Below are 16,309 nucleotides of genomic sequence, written 5' to 3'. Positions count from 1 at the left end.
ACTGCACCTTATTTATTCCTTGTTATAAAAGCGTTGGCCTGGAAAGAAAATGTAAGATGGTCTGTTAGGGTATGAACCCGCCATATTCTCAGATCACTGGCCATCTGAATAAAGTGCCCATAGAGATTCAATCACTCTCTGCTAACTGGGTTTGGTGGTGACAGGCAGCACGAGCTCCGGTATCTTTTCCAGTTTTGCTTGCTATCTGCCAGGCACTGTTGAGGCAGGAGGTAGTCAGGAAGGAAGCTCCAGAGGCCCCGCAGGGCTGAGGTAGAAAACATCTCTACATGACAAAGACCCCCTAAGACGGGTTGTTCCTGTTTTCTGGGATAACTCTGAATCATAGAATGCGCCACACTACCCCTGATTCATTATAATATCCTTATAATGAAATAACATTGTGGGACTTCCTTCTCCAGTAGCCAATCAAGAAAGTCATGGGAAACCATGCATGCGCAGTAGCTTTGAAATCCAACTCCTTGTACCTGCACAGGAAAAGCCCACCAAAGACTAGCAGGGGGGCTTCTGCCCCTATAAGAATAGAATCCCCCAGCCCACGGTCCCTTTTTCCTCTGCTCAGAGCTGGCTCACTCCCATGTCCTGTGGTATGTACTATCACTTAATAAACCTCCCCTCTTTCTTTATGCTATAAACTTTGTGTGTTCGGTTCAATTCTTTGTCCTCGATCACTAAGAACCTGGTTACCTGTGCACACCTGTGCACACCTGTGACACTGTGTCTTGACTGTTAGAATCCTCACAGCTCTATGAGGTTAGAACTACCATTTCACAGATGAGGAAACGGAGGCACAAAGAGATTAGCAAATATGTCTATAGTTACACCATTAATATATGAACCAGACGGTTCGGCTTCAGAACCCAGGCTCTTCAGCGCTGTCCTGTGGGGTTGCCGTAACAAAAACCAGAGGATTCTACCCACCTGATAGATGGCGGGTGGGTGTATTAGTTTCCTAGGGCTGCTGTAACCATGTACCACAACAGAAACATTCTCTCACGGTTCTGGGGGTTAGAAGTCCAAAATCAACACCTTGGCAGGGCACACTCTCTCCGCAACCTTGCCTCTCCCAGCTTCTGTAGCCCCAGGCCATCCTTGGCTTGTGACAGCCTCACTCCACTGCCTGACACAAGGGTCACACGGCTGCATTGGTGTCTCTGTGTCTCTTTTCTCCTCTTCCTGTAAGGACAGCAGCCCACCCTAATGACCTCATCTTAACTTAATTGTGTCCATGACACCCTATTTCCAAATAAGGTCACATTCACAGATACCAGGAGTTAAGACTTCTCCATATCTTTGGGAAGGGAAGGGGCGGGGAAGAGAAACGATTCAAGTCAACCAGAACTGTTGCCTACAGTTGCCTATTGAAGGTTTTGTTCCTGGGGCGGGAGACTTCCCAGGCGCAGAGAGGCATCCAGATCAACAGGCCCCTGAGGCTCTCTGTCCGTGCAGTCACGACTCTAGGAGTCTACTGCTTCTGTGTTTTGGTGACACTTGGTGCCCAGTCCAGGTACTAACTAATATTAACCACCTCCTGCCCCATGACTGGTGCTTTGGGGAAAGGGGGCTCAGCAGGAGCAAGCGGCATGACAATTCATCCAGCTTCCCACACATCCCTTGGGAAAGGATGGCAGTAGGAAGATGGTGAAAGATGCAGGCTTCCAAAACTCCAGGCACAGCAAATGCAGACAAAGAACAGTCTTCACTGGGGGCATGAGTAAAGAAAGAACAGCAAATACAGTAGGAGCGAGGATCATTTATTTTCATTTATTTCAGTGAAAACCTAATGAGAATGATCTCTCTACTAAGAGGGTTTTGAGATGAGGGCAAGACGGAGTGAGGAGTTCCGTCAAATAGAGGCGTCTTTCACTGAAGGGACTGCAGAGAATTCGTAGAGCTGGGAGGTTCTCATCTTGAGTTCCCGGGCCAGCTGACAGATGGAAAACAACCAACAGCAGTGCACGGCCAGCCAGTCCTCGCACAGCGTGCCCTGCGGGGGAGAGCTGGTGTCTGTCCTGATGAGGTCACACAGGCTCATCTGCTACCCAGGGACCGCACAGGGACACCACTACCTGGTGGCACATCCCCTGTGCAGCTTCCAAGATCCACCAGCACCCCCAGGTCAGCACGCAGGGATGCGCACAGCTCCACTGGCTCACTGAAGTCCCATGTGGCTCAGCGGCTAATCAGTCCTTGCAATTGCAAGGTCCAGGCTTCGTACTTGAAACCACTGCTTTCTCTGGCAACATCTCTTTTTTTTTTTCCTCTTAGGACTTCATATTTATAATTATTTTATTTATTTCTTTGAAATGGGTAATGAGTCCACATGGTCCAAAATTCCAACAACAAGAAGGGACAGGAAGGAAAAGTAAATTCCCCTAGAACAGGTGGCCCCAGCGACTCGGTGACCTGCCCAAGGGCACGTAGTGGTGACAGTTTGTTATCTGCGCTTCCAAATAAATCCTGCCTACACAAGTATATGCACATACAAGCTTTTATGTGAACAATTTCATATTTTTATGTTGCGTTCTCTTTTCACTTAAAAATGTATTTTAGGGACCATTTCACATGAATATTCAGATGCTTTTTTTTTAACTGCCCACATCTTACTATGTGTGCTGTCTGTCCTAGGTGTCTCACTGTAACTCAATCTTGGCTGAGCTGAGAAGTTGAAGGGTCCCCAGGGAGCCCCCAAAGTGAATTCTGCATGTGTCACATAGGCTGCATTTTAGGTCAGACCATCCCAAATATGTCTTCCAAATGTGATACAATTGTACCTGTCATCTTCTCTTGATGCAATGACAGAAACAGAAATGGCCCATTGGCCAGTGATCTGCATTATAACAAGTTCCCCTTGGAAATACCCTTCATAATGTGACATTTTGGTTAATATACATACTTCCTAGGAACAAATGAAATCAGAAATTTCTTCCCTTTCCTTTTCCAGAGTCTTCCACTAAGTGTTTTTTTTTTTTTTAATCCTCACCTGAGGATATGTTTTTATTGATTTGAGACAGAGACAGAGACAGCGAGACAGAGAAACATCAATTGGTTACCTCCTGTATGCACCCTGGACTGGGGGTCAAACCCACAACCTTTTGATGCACAGGACAATGCTTTAACCAACTGAGCCACCCAGCCAGGGCCCTCTAAGTGTGTTTTAAGCATCTTACCCAGACTCTTTTTTTTCTTCTTCTTCTTTTGAAAAGCACAGATTTGAAAGGCATCCAGGCTCACATAAACATTCAAACACACTTACCCATATTTTATATCTCTCTCTGGTGCCAACTCTCAGTGCAAAGGTCGACCCAGGCAGCAATGGCCAACAAAAGCACTCTCCATAATGCCTGGCGATGTCACATTCAAGACACATGGGACAAAACAGACCACAGAAACCTGTCAATAACCACATAAAAGAAAGCCAAAGTTCTCAGATGTGATGGGTGAAACTTCCCTGCTCAAAAAGCATTTACAACCCAATGCCATCAATTTAACTCTGCACTGTCTCCTTACAATCAGGGACTGAGTATGAACAACCAATTCTCAAAACTCAGTGTATAAAAATTGCCATAGCTGAGCCATGGCAAAATTGTCTTTTGTTGAACACTGGCAAAGCTGAACCTGATACAGTTCTGTTGGTGTTCCCTATGGCAATTGTTTTATCCATTGAAGAGAAAGCATTAAATAATTATTTCCAGTTGAATCCCAACCATTGCTTCCATTATGTTTATCTCTCTAATTTCAATATTTAATATAGACACGGTATATGATACTTTTGAATAACAGGTATCTTGTTCTTTAAATGGGGTTGAAAGAGACACTGATTCTGCATGCTATTTTTATCAGGACTTTATCTATTTCTCAGGTAGGAGGCTACTCAAATTTTTGTTAGTTTAACAGAGCCACTGACATATCTGCCCGTTTTAATCTGTAACCTACTGGAAGCTTGGTTCTTTGAACATCACCTGGAAACAGTTTGTCATTTATTCATTTATTCATTCATCGTTAACTACTGATACTGTTTCCTACATATTCTGCATGAACCATCTAACACAGAAGTTGTTTTAAGTGTGTTTTGGGTCAGAGACCTGTTTCAGAATATGTTGATAGCTATGAACTCACTTCTCAAGGGAAAATAGAAATACATGCACACAGACATGCAAAATTGTGCATCCAGTTCCACGGGGATCAGGATCCATTGAAAACTATCCATGGACCTCAGGGTGAGAACCCCTGATATACCGTTAGAGGTTATGTCACCTCCCATTAGAAAAGATGGCAACCTTGATGAATACAAATAATTAGGACTATGAAACAGGGGGGAAAGCTCATCATAACCTTTAAAATGTTTCCAATAAATACATTATTTATATACAAGAACATGCAGAGGTCATAAGCGTCCAGTTAGTTGAGTCTAATGATCATATTCAACCATGTAACCAAACGTGTGGAACGTTGTCCCACCCTGGCGAGTGCCTCTGTGCTCCTTCCCAGGCAAGCCCCGCCTTTCACCCAGCCCAGGGGCATCCGCTCTGCCACTTCCCAATCCCAAAGAGAAGCTTTGCCTCTTCTTGGACTTTGCACAAATGGAACTGTGTTCACTTTTGTAATTTTCTTTTGTTCAACATCGTGTTTCTTGAGAATCATCTATGTTGTTATATGAAGCTGTAGTTTATTCTTTTTATTGTTGAAGAGTACTCCAACATAGGAATAGTCCACCAATAGTTTGTCCATTCTCCCATTGATTATTCCAGTTTTCGCTATTGTGAATAAGTACTACGAATATGCACATGCAAGTCTTTATGTGGGCATGTCACTTAGGTGGATGCCCGGAAGTGGAATTGCCAGGGTCAGGGGACAGTTTGTGTTTAACTTCACGAGAAACTGACAAACAGTTCTCCCAGGTATTTGTACCACTTAACACTCCCACCAGCAACATCTGAGAGTTCGTGGTTCCACATCCTCGCTAACATTTGCTATTGTCAGTCCTTCTTATTTTAACCATTCTAATGAGTGTGAAATGGTAGGGATCGAAGCCTTTTACTGCACCAGGCACAAAGGCTCGAGTGCCATGTCACTGGGGCACTAGAAGAACTTCCTGTCAAAGGCCTGTCATTGCCCGCCTGCCAAGTCCCACTCCCAAGTTGAGTGATCAACAAGCAAAAAGTTAAGAACGCTGCTTTGTCTCAGAACCTCCAAGGGATGTCCCAGGACTCTGGCCTTCTTCGCTGTCACATAGCGGGTGAGGTGGCAGGCACACAAAGAACATGAGGACTGGGGCAGTTAGGGGGTGGTGACAAGGAGCAGCCTATCTTCAAGGAGCATCAATTGCATCCATTCGGACGTTTTAAGATAATCACTAAATCACACACTGCAGGGATCACAAGGCTGAAAACAAACTCTGCAGTCAGCCTTGCCTTAGTCTGGCACGTTTCTCTCCACATTTTTTTTAAATCATTATTCCCAGTGAAACCAGCAAGCCCTGCTGCGCACTGACAACTAGTGGGAACAGTTCAGAGGAAGAAAACAGCCCAGTAAACTTACAGCAAGCTCACAGCGGTCATACAATATGCAACCTTGAATTGGGGACCTTGATATCACAGCACATAAAAATCAATCAAATCTCATTTTATGCATGAGTTACGAAATAGTGTAACAATCCCTGCAAATAAAAAATTAATCAAACACTGCAGCTAAGTGAATAATAAATTGAGTTTACATAATTGCTTGAGCCACACCACTTTAGCAAAGAGAAATGTTCACCATCCTCAATAAGTATATTAAAAGAAATTGTTGTTTTGTGCATTGGAACTCCTGTACCTCATTTCTATGATTTGTATGCCTTTTTAAAAAACACATGTTGTTATTTTTATTTTTCATCCTTTTCAATATATAACCATGTTATCAAAGAATTCATAAAGAGGTGGTACTAGCCCTGACCAGGTAGCTCAGATGGTTAAAGCATCATCCCAATGAACCAAGGTTATGGGTTTGATCCCTGGTCAGGGCACATACAAGAAACAACCAGTGAATGCATGGATAAGTGGAACAAAAACTGATCTCTCTCTCTCTCTCTCTCTCTCTCTCTCTCTCTCTCTCTCTCTCTCTCAAAAATCAATAAATCAATTTTTTTAAAAGAGGTGATACTAGATGCTAAAAGAAACACCCCTAATCCAAGAAACACACCCTAATCCAATAAATTTGGGACAGAAATCAGATACAACAAATACTATGAAAGCTAAACTTTTATAATAGCTAATGTTCATACAAATTTCACCCTGTGCCAAGCCCTGCTAAAAATTCTTTGCATTAACTCATTTAATTCTCACAACAATCCTATAAAATAGATCTTCCTATTATACCCATTTTACAGATGAGCAACCTGATACCCAGAGGATTTAAGTAATTTGCCCAAGTTCATACATTTATTAGGAAGGGGCAGAGGTCAGATGTGAACTCAGGTAGTCTGGCCCCAAAGTATTAATGGCTACAGATAACCCATATGTCCATGCGTCCTCAGGTTTTCTGTGTTTATCTAGTGTGTCACAATGGTTATGGGTTTGTGTGCTCCAAGACACTATTCTCACTACCACTACTCTATACTTATTCCTGTGTGATGGTCTTAAATCAGGCAACTTCTTTAGGGAAGATCTTTGCTGCTCTATATGACATGGGTGTACAATGGTATAAACACAGTCTGCTCACACTGCAAGACAAATGCACAAGAGTAGGATGATGATGTCCTTTGCCTTAAAGAGTCTCTAGAAGAAAATTTTGCTACATATATCACAGGCCAAGACTAAGTATCAAGAATATACAAGGAACTCCTACAAACTGATATATAAAGGATTAAACAAAGAAGAAAATGGGCATAGGACATGAACAGGTAATTCACCAAAGCATACCAATGGCCAATATCAAACATGAAAAATTGCTCAGTGCTGTTAATAACCAGGAAATGCAGATTAAGACCATCAGAAATCATTTTTTAGCCATAAGAATGGCAGAAGTTTTTTAGGATCAGATGCTGTGGGGAACGATGGGGAAAGAGGTCCTCCGTGCACTGATGGAAGCAGGAGTTAGCACAGCCACTCTGGAAGGCGACTTGGCTGAACCCAGTAAACTTTTAAATCTTCTAGGAGCCAGCAATTCCACTTACCAGTATCTACCGGGGAGTAATGCCCACACAGGCTCACAAAGAGGCAGGTACAAGAATATCCACCACAGCATTAAAATTTAAAACAACTTAAATGTACATTAATAGACGAAAGTGTAACTAAACCATGATGGTATAAATCATACCATAATTAAGAATGCAATGAAAGATCAAGTAAGTACAAACAGAGTTAAATCTCTCAGACATATTGAGCTAAATGAAATTGTGTGATGATATTACAGCGTAATACCATTTATGTTTTGTTTAAAGAGTTAAGGTGCTTAGGCTCAAAAGGGATTTGAGCCAGGAATTCAGCCTCTTCCATTCAAAGGCCTGGTGATTACATAAGCTCCCACAGCCTAAATGTTCCTGGGCTGTTCTCTGAGACAAGCTCCACTCTCAGGCATGGGATGTGGTTCATTAGTCACCCTTCCAACTCATCGGGAAGCTGAAATAAAATGAAGCAGCCTACACAAAACCGGAGTGTGGAGCCCAGAGAGCAAACATAGAAAAGGTGGGTAGAAACTGCAGCAGGCACATTTCAGATCAATTGCTACAAAAAGGCAGAACCATCTGACAGTAAGAGTTGCTCCAAATAGGAATGGGGCACACTCATGCACTGTGGGTGGGAGTGGAAATTAGTACAACTTACAAATGCAAAGTCACTTGGCAACATCTAGCAAGATTTTAAATGGTACATTTAAGTGTACAAGTTGCAATAGTTAGCCAACAGATAAAGTCACACACAGGCAAATGGCATCGCTATGAGGATATTCACAGAGCATTGGTTTGAATAGCAAAATGTCTGGAAACCACATATAGGTCCACAATGGGGATTTCTGAATAAATTATGGTGCATTCATACTGTACAGTAGAATCTCTGCAGCAATTTAAAATATTAACTTCAGCAGTGCTGATAGGGCCTGATTACCTAGATGAACATTTATAAAACAAATGTGCAGAACGGTGTGTTTACAATTCTACTATTTGTGTAAATTATACACACACACACACACACACACGTGACATAAAAGAATCTGAAAGGATAAATACCAAAATGCTAACAATGTTGATTTTTGACAGCTGAGATTACAGGATCCTGCTTTTTTCTTATATAGTCTTTTGTATTTTTCTCTTTTTTTTTTCACAATGATTATATGATACTTTTATAATAGGAGATTAATCTATTTTCTTTTGAGCTTTTGTATTCCTTTACAAGCATGTAGATTCCGTCTGGACTCAAGTAAGAGGGGTTGGCTCTGGGGAGAACGGGGTAGAGAGAAGGCAATGATGGAGAAGCTCTTATGCCAAAGGGGTCCTTCTGACTTGTGCATCACATGCATGGTCACCTGTTCAAAATCCTCCCTCTCTGGACAAGTGCAGAAAGCCAAGGCCTGTCAGGTGCTGCCACACGTGCTGCAGAGGGGACTTGGAAAAGCAGCTGAGAGGCCAAGCCAACTGACCCCCATATTCATTCCTTCTAACTCCGAGGCCTTTTGGTTCTTTCAGTGAAGTGTGAGAAGGAAAGAAGCAAGTGAGAACACAGGTTAAAATTCGTGCATGAAATGGAACACCCCCTACGAGTCTCCTGCAGTGGGCCCAGCACTCTGCTGGATGTCAGAGCTGTGAGCCAGACAGTGGTGGTCCCTGCTTTCAGAGACAGCACGATTTACCCAGATTCAGGTGAATCCCAGTCTGAGGCCTTTTCAGGCTTCCCTCCTCTTCCAGAAAACCAAAGAAAATCCTGACCCGCCTCCTCTGCCCACCTGGGCATCCGAGGGTGCCTAGTCCACACCAAGCCCTTTGCTGCCTGCTGCTCACAGTGCCCGCCCTTCCACAGGAAGGCTGAGGGGCTGACTCGTTTCCTCCCATCTTTCAGACAGCAGGTTAAGTTGGTTCCTCAGAGAGCCCATCCTTTACCCCAAACCCTGTAACTGCCTCTCATAACACCCTGTTTATTTCCTTATTTACACTTACCACAATTGCAATTATTTTGTTCATTGATTTGCTTATTGTCTTCCTCCTGTAAGAAAACTCCTCTATCTCATTCACTGTTGTTTCTGTAATGCCTATCACAGGTCTATGCACAGGCAGGAGCTCAGTAAATGTTGGATGAATTGCAAATCAATGTTGACTACACCTTCCACATAAACCTTCTCTGGGGCAACATCACAAACATTCCCAAAGCCTTTTACCCACAGTGCCATGCAGCAGCCACGTATTTCAGCTCGGCTTCATCTTCACATCTGAGCTTTCAGCATCCACATCTTCAAGGGGAGCGGAAGCCTCTGTCTGCTAATCCCAGTGCAGTGCGCATTCAGATAAAAGCGCAGAGGTGGGGAGAGGGAGGCAGTTCAAAAATATAATTATGATAAAATGAAGAAGCAAAATGTCAAAAAGAAATGGGAATCATCTCTGTTCATAACGTGCCCTCCATTTAATGGATGACAAATTATAGCAATAATTCTCAAGATTTAATGGAAAAGTGTCCCAGGGTTGGAAACGGACATGGAACAAAGTCATGGCAAAAAGCTCTCCTTTTGTACCTAAATTTGTCACAACTGTTTTCACGGTGATTGGCTGGACATGAAATTTTGTGGGTGAAGTAGCCCTTTTGAGCAAGGACAGAAAGACAGCCAGGACTCAGGGCACACATGCCGCAGGGGCGTCCTCGGGGGCGCGGCACAGACAACAAGTGGGTAAAGGGAGATGGCCTTCCCATTTCCTGCTGAGACAATTAGCTTGGAGAAACGGGCAGCCAGAAAAGAGGAGCCTATCCAGGGAACAACAATTAGGACACAGAACATTCGAGATCATTGTGCTGTATATCCATGGACTGCCCTTCAGGATCAGGCCCAGTTGTAAAGAATATTGTCCATGTCTCTTCACATGTCCGTCCTCCTCTCCGCGCCCCTAGAAGGGGCTACCAAACAGACCAGCAAGGACTCCCAAGGAAACCGGCGCGGAGGGTTTCCGCAGCACTGATGGGGGTGGGGAGCAGAGCCCAGCAGCGGCACAGAGCGGGTGGGGAGGGGTGGTCCTGTCCTTGCCCGACTCCCTGGATACTCTTGGGATTGAGTAGAACTCACTCTGCAGCTGCCAGTCTGTCTCCTGGCTCTACTCTTTGCTCTCAACGTGCTGGTGAATAATAAAACTGTAAAATAATAATAACAGTAGCACCAAAGATTCACCCAGTGCATTCTTGTATATACACAGTGGGACCTCAGTTCTCAAACTTAATTCATTCTGGAAGGCTGTTCGAGAACCAATTTGTTCAAAAATCGAATCTCCTTTGACTGATCATAGAGGTATCGGCATGAAAGTGTTGCTGGGGAGAGAACAGAACAACTGAGATATTTTTTGCCATGAACAACTTGGTCAATAACTGAATTATTTGAGATGGGAGATGTTTGAGGACCGAGGTTTGACAGCACCCTGACAGAAAAACTTAGGAAATTATCCCTTACAATTGTGGACAATATTGATGGAACTCTCATTCAAAGTGCCCTGGCCTGGCCAAGTAGCAGCATGTGCCTAAGCTAGGCAAATCAGGCTCCATCTGCTGAAACATCGACCCTCAGACAGGAAAGCAAAAATCTGGAGCTGACCAGACTCTCAGCTATAGCACCCGATAATGCTCATACATCTTGCCCCTTCTGAACTTAGTTTCCAGTTGATTGTTTGATTCTGTGAGTTATCCCATAGGCTTCTAATGAAACCCAGCATTTGCCTGGATGTTAGTTTCCTAGGGCCACCAGAGCAAAATACCAGAAACTGGGCATTGCAAAACAAGAGAAATGATCCTGTCACAGGCAAATTCTGGAGAATCCTGCAGGCTGGAAGTCTGAAATCAGCGTGTTGGCAGGGCTGGGTCCTCCGGAAGCTCAGAGGGAAGAGTCTGTTCCACACCTCACTCCAAGACTTTGGTGGTTTCTGGTAACCGTTAGCATTTCTTGGCTTATAGATGCATTGCTCCAGTCTCTGCTTCTACCTTCGCAGGGCCTTCTTTCCTGTTGTTTGTGTCCAGCTGCCCCTCTTCTTAGAAGAACACAAGCCATGGAATTAGGGCCCACCCTAATCCACTATTACCTCTTTTTAACTTGACTGGATTGCAAAACCTCTTTTTCAACCTAAGGTCACGTTCAGAGGTTCCAGGTGGACATGGACTTTGAGGGGACACTGTTCAACCCAGTACAACATGTGACCAGAAGAACTCTGATCCAGTTATGATCCAAACCGCTGAGAAGAGTAGGTTCTATACATTGTCTGCTTTAATCCTGATAACAACCCTTGAGGTGGGTTCCTTCATTGTCCTCATTTTAGAGAATTTGTTTGAGATCAAATGACCAGAAAAAGGCAGTTAAGATTCAAAGCAGGCCCTGGCTGGCGTAGCTCAGTGGATTGAGCGTGGGCTGTGAACCAAAGTGTCGCAGGTTCGATTCCTAGTCAGGGTACATACCTGGGTTGCAGGCCATGACCCCCAGCAACCGTACATTGATGTTTCTCTCTCTCTCTATTTCTCCCTCCCTTCCCCCTCTAAAAAATAAATAAATAAAGCCCTGGCTGGCATAGCTCAGTGGATTGAGCCCGGGCTGTGAACCAAAGTGTCCCAGGTTCGATTCCCAGCTAGGGTACATTACTGGGTTGCAGGCCATAACCCCCAGCAACCGCACATTGATGTCTTTCTCTCTCTCTCTCTCTCCCCCACTCCCTTCCCTCCCTAAAAATAAATAAATAAAAATCTTAAAAATAAATAAATAAATAAATAAATAAGTCTTAAAAAAAGAAGATTCAAAGCAAAGTCTGTATCTGATACAAACGTGTTCTCCCAATCACTGCATTGTATTCCAGGCTATGCCCTACTGGGAAATGCACTGATGGCTCTCCAACCCGCAGCCACAAGTTACAAAAGGAAAATGGTTCATATCCCATCTGGGGCTCAGTCTTCTCATGTCTACATGGCTGTCCTGCCTTCTCTTTACCTCAATACTAGATGATAACCAGAGTCAGAAAGTCTGGATGAAAACCAGGAAGACTCCTGAAAGAATCAGAGAACCGCCTTAATTGTCTGGTCAGACATCCACACAGTTCGCAGTGGCAGGAAGAAACCAGCTGAGCTCTAGGTCAGACGTGCAAAGAGGGGTGGGTGGTGTCTGGGGCTGGGCAGCCTCTTCTCCGGAGGCCCAGGCAGTGAAGGCGTGAAGTTGGGTGGGTCACAGCACCAAAAAGTGTCAGGGCTTTTCCCTGTGCAAGAGTCTTGGTTGAACAAGGACCTAGATCATGTCAATGGTCCAGAGCTCTCTCACTGAGCTACCCTGTAGACTTTGGGACAAATTCAGGTCTTCCCAGAGCCTGCAAAGAGAGGGGAGAGCCATATTCTTCAAAAATATTAGACCCAGGATCTGTTGATTTTGAACTGAAGAGACTGTCCTTCATCTTTCAAAGGGAACCTCCCAATCACTCACACACACACACTCACTCACTCACACACACACACTCCAAGAAAAATTCAGTGATCGAATTGCTCTCCAGGGCAAGAGCATCAGGTCCTGGAAGCAGAGACTGACAGGTGGCACCAGAGGTGGGTCAGAATGTCCTAAGGTAAAAATAGAATCAATGAGCTTTGAACCTTAATCCCAGGGGAAAATCATGTAGCTAGAGGATGGTGTTGTTGGTATCTCTAAACCACTCTCTGCAAAGGTTTCAATCAAGAGGGCTTCTTCTGTTATGTTTCTTACAGTTCTAAGAGCACCACATATTCCTTATAGAACTAATAGAGAGAAAAGTCAAAATTTAAAAAAATTACTCATTAGCCTACCATCTGGAGACACCGGCTGAAAGCATTTGTGTTTGTATCCTTCCAGATACTTTGCTAAGTATTTCCCTTCGAAATGGTGTCTAAGGTACACAGCTTTGCAATCTGTTTCTTTAACTTAAAAATGTATCTGAAATATCTTTCCATCCCATTAAATGTTATTTGATAACATGAGTTTTCAAGGCTGCATGATAACTCACTGTATGAGGCCCTCACTGAATGTTTAGGTTGTCCAGATTGTTGCTATAATAACCAATGCTGTGAAATTTCATGTTGCTGCTAAATCTTTGCATGTGATTTATTTCCTTAGACTCAACATCTGAAAATGTAATTACCAGGTCAACAGCTATGTAACACCTGAGGCTCTTTTTATACGTATTACTAAACCATCCACCAGGAAGGTTTTACTATTTTGTGCATCTTTACCAAAAGTGTACTTTGCCATTTAAAAAATCTTTAAGTCACCACCTGTTCTATAAAAGCATCCACATCTCTGAAAGGCAAGATTTTTTCCTGCCAAGAAGTACATTTGAGTCAGAAGAGGATTAGTTCAGTTATTCTGAAACCATTTAATTTCTGTCCTTGCGCCCAAGGTTGCTTTTCCACCCACTGATGCCTTGGGAAAGAAAATAGTAAAAGAGAACTTCAGTGAATGAATAGGAAAGACGTACAGATTCTCCTGTCTCTGCAGATACTGAAGAGGCCGGTGCTCCAGTCCCCGCAGGTCGCTGGGACAGTCACTGTGATTGCTGCTCTGCCTCCGGCGCCCTGGGCAGGCTGCTTCACCACAGCCTGGGCTGGTGCATGGCCCCTGGAGAGTCAAGGACGGTGATTAATTAGGAAACAAAGAAGATAGTTCAGAGGGGAGCTGATAGCGAAGGCAGAGGCATACACAGGAGGCAGAGACCCGATGATGCCAAGCCCCAGTGGACCTCACTACCTCCCTCCCTCCTCCTTCATACCTTCTCTGTGAGCCCCACCTCTATTAATGGCTTTACTGTTCCAAATCCTGTCCTTCCAACTCAGTGTCCAGTCTACATCTTCAGTGTCTCTTGGTGCTTCGTAATAGTTCACCAATGTGGAAGCAAGAGACCTCTCAGTTCAAACCCAGAATGCCACTTCATGGAGGAGGCAGACTGGGAGGAAAGAGGCTGCTCGCAACTGCAGTGTCTAAAGTGCCAGTGACACAGGGGCTGGGGAGGCAGGTGGGCAAACAGCTGGAGATGCTGCGCCAGAGGAGCTAGGGCCCGGGGCTACCTGCCTGGAAGCTGAAAATGCCGCCGTGGAACACGCTCAGCCCTTTAATTATCCGCTGGGCACTCGAGACTATGCGGAGGGGCCTGACGAGGTTTCTAAGAGTCTACAAAAGTGAGACCTGGAAAAAAGTCTTGGCTCAAAAATAGAAAAACTGCAGAAATATTTTTATTACATTTGGAAACAACTTATAATTCTCTCATAAAAAAAAATCCCAAGCATGAATGTCTGCTGGCAAGCAGATGCCAATCATAAATAACTCAGATAATTTCAAAAGCAAAATTATATAAATCCTTTCACTTATTGTACAGCAAAGAAAACATGTGGATATAATGTACAGTATATTTTAGTATATTTGTTGTAATGTGGGCGAGGACCTACCTCTGTGGACTGAATCGTGTCCCCCAGATCCATGTGCTGAACCTGACCCCCAATGGGACTGTACTGGGGCTGTGTGGGGGTGGTAAGTGAAGACGGAGTGGGGTTCTGGTCCAGTGGGATGAGCACACAATGAGAAGGCTGCAAGCCAGGACGGAGTGCCCCCCAGAGCCCGGCTGTGCTGGCATCCTGATCCTGCACTTCCAGACTCCGGAGCCGTGAGAAAATAAGTTCCCATTCCTCAAGCCATTTCCATTCTATGATATTTTGCTACGGCAGCCCAAGCCAACTAAGAAACCTATCAAACTGGCCCTGAAGAAAACCACCTTTCTACACCTCATATTCCCTCTATTTCCATGTAAGCTCCATGAGGTTGGGGCACAGGCCACTTCTCCCTGGAGCCCCAGAGTCCAGCCACTACCTCGAACCTAGCGGGTGCATGGATTTGCTGAGCTGGATCAAGTTGAATGTACATGTCTCTTCCGTTATATTCGAGTCCTCCTCAATTCTGGCTCTAAGTTACGTGTCTGTCACTGTGTTTCATTCCCTAGGAGAGGCATGACTGTCAGGTATGATTGATGAAATAAAAGCAGAGAACCCTAAAATCTTCCTGCACCCCTGCACACAGTCTGAGGATTTGCGTCTCAACGTGACAGTGCCTACTGGTCGGTGCTCCCGTCATTATATTAAAAGCTTCCAATGATCTCCAATATTTAGTCGAGGAGTTTCTTAGTGCTGAGCCCCTGGACTCACTTCCCCCCTGAAATAAACCATGTCCAGTGTGCAGCCCGAGAAGAGAATGTTCCGCTGGTGGCTCACCCGCATCGTGTGTGTATCGCCTTCTGTTTCGGGGAGGCAGCCTGTCCCCTATCTACCCCAAGTCAAGTAACTGAGAGGGTAGCTTTCCCTCAGTGAAAGGAAAAGTTTTGGGGGCAGTGTTTTACCTAATTTTGAACTCAAGAAGTACATTATTGAGCTTCTTTCCTTTATACCTTGATTCTTTGGTGATTTTTATATTACAGTGTTTGAATTAACAAGATTGGCTAAAACATTTCAGTTCAAGATTACGGCTCACGGGTCATAAAGAAAATAACAAGCACAGCTACCCTTCGCTGAGCACCTTCTATGTACGAGGGACTTGGTAGTGCCTTGAAGAACCGAGTAATTACTCAGGGATCATACTAAAGTAGCTGTTGTAGCTTCCTGCACAGCTTTTAGCTCTATTATCCCAGACAATGTTACACTGCCATTTGATTTCAAAAGGGTAGAAATTACTGGCAGCCATCAGAAATAGGCTCACTTGATCAGGGTTCAACACTTTAAGAATAAAGAGACAGCATTTCACCCAAGCCAGCCCTTCTCTTTTGGTGAGCCAAGGAGGCCAGAAGGAACTAATCAGTTGCCCCCTTTTGAAGTTCACATGGGAAATGATAGCAACTACTTTCTTCCCAAGCCCAGCTATCTTTTCTTGGCTCCTTATAAGAAACTGATTCAATCTTCCAACCAAAAGGCAAAAGCTGGGGGTTGGGCGGGCTGGGGGGGGGGGGTCACCCTACTACTCCCTACCTCATGCTGGAAATAAACTGTCGTTCCTCTTCAGATGCTATGAGTGAGAGCGACAGAGGTGAGTGTATATTGAGTAAGCAGACATCCTCAGGTAACTTCGAGAAGTCATTTCCAAACCAGTTCAT

At 44.3% G+C, this 16,309-nt stretch overlaps 1 protein-coding gene across 1 annotated transcript; it reads right to left on the bottom strand.

The window, feature by feature from the left end:
* Positions 1-1,864: 1,864 nt before the first annotated feature.
* Positions 1,865-16,309, bottom strand: PLAC8L1 (PLAC8 like 1). Its single transcript, XM_045818878.1, has 4 exons — positions 16,185-16,309; positions 13,658-13,797; positions 3,275-3,411; positions 1,865-2,005 (listed from the first exon to the last, which is right to left on the bottom strand). The coding sequence occupies exons 1-4, from the start codon at positions 16,307-16,309 to the stop codon at positions 1,865-1,867; spliced, it is 543 nt and encodes a 180-aa protein (XP_045674834.1).

This window comes from Phyllostomus hastatus, unplaced genomic scaffold (assembly GCF_019186645.2).
Source record: "Phyllostomus hastatus isolate PE091 unplaced genomic scaffold, TTU_PhHast_1.1 phas_contig_150, whole genome shotgun sequence".
NCBI classification, from domain to species: Eukaryota; Metazoa; Chordata; class Mammalia; order Chiroptera; family Phyllostomidae; genus Phyllostomus; species Phyllostomus hastatus.
The sequence above is the reverse complement of the archived record's forward strand: the minus strand, read 5'-3'. Positions and strand labels throughout refer to the sequence as shown.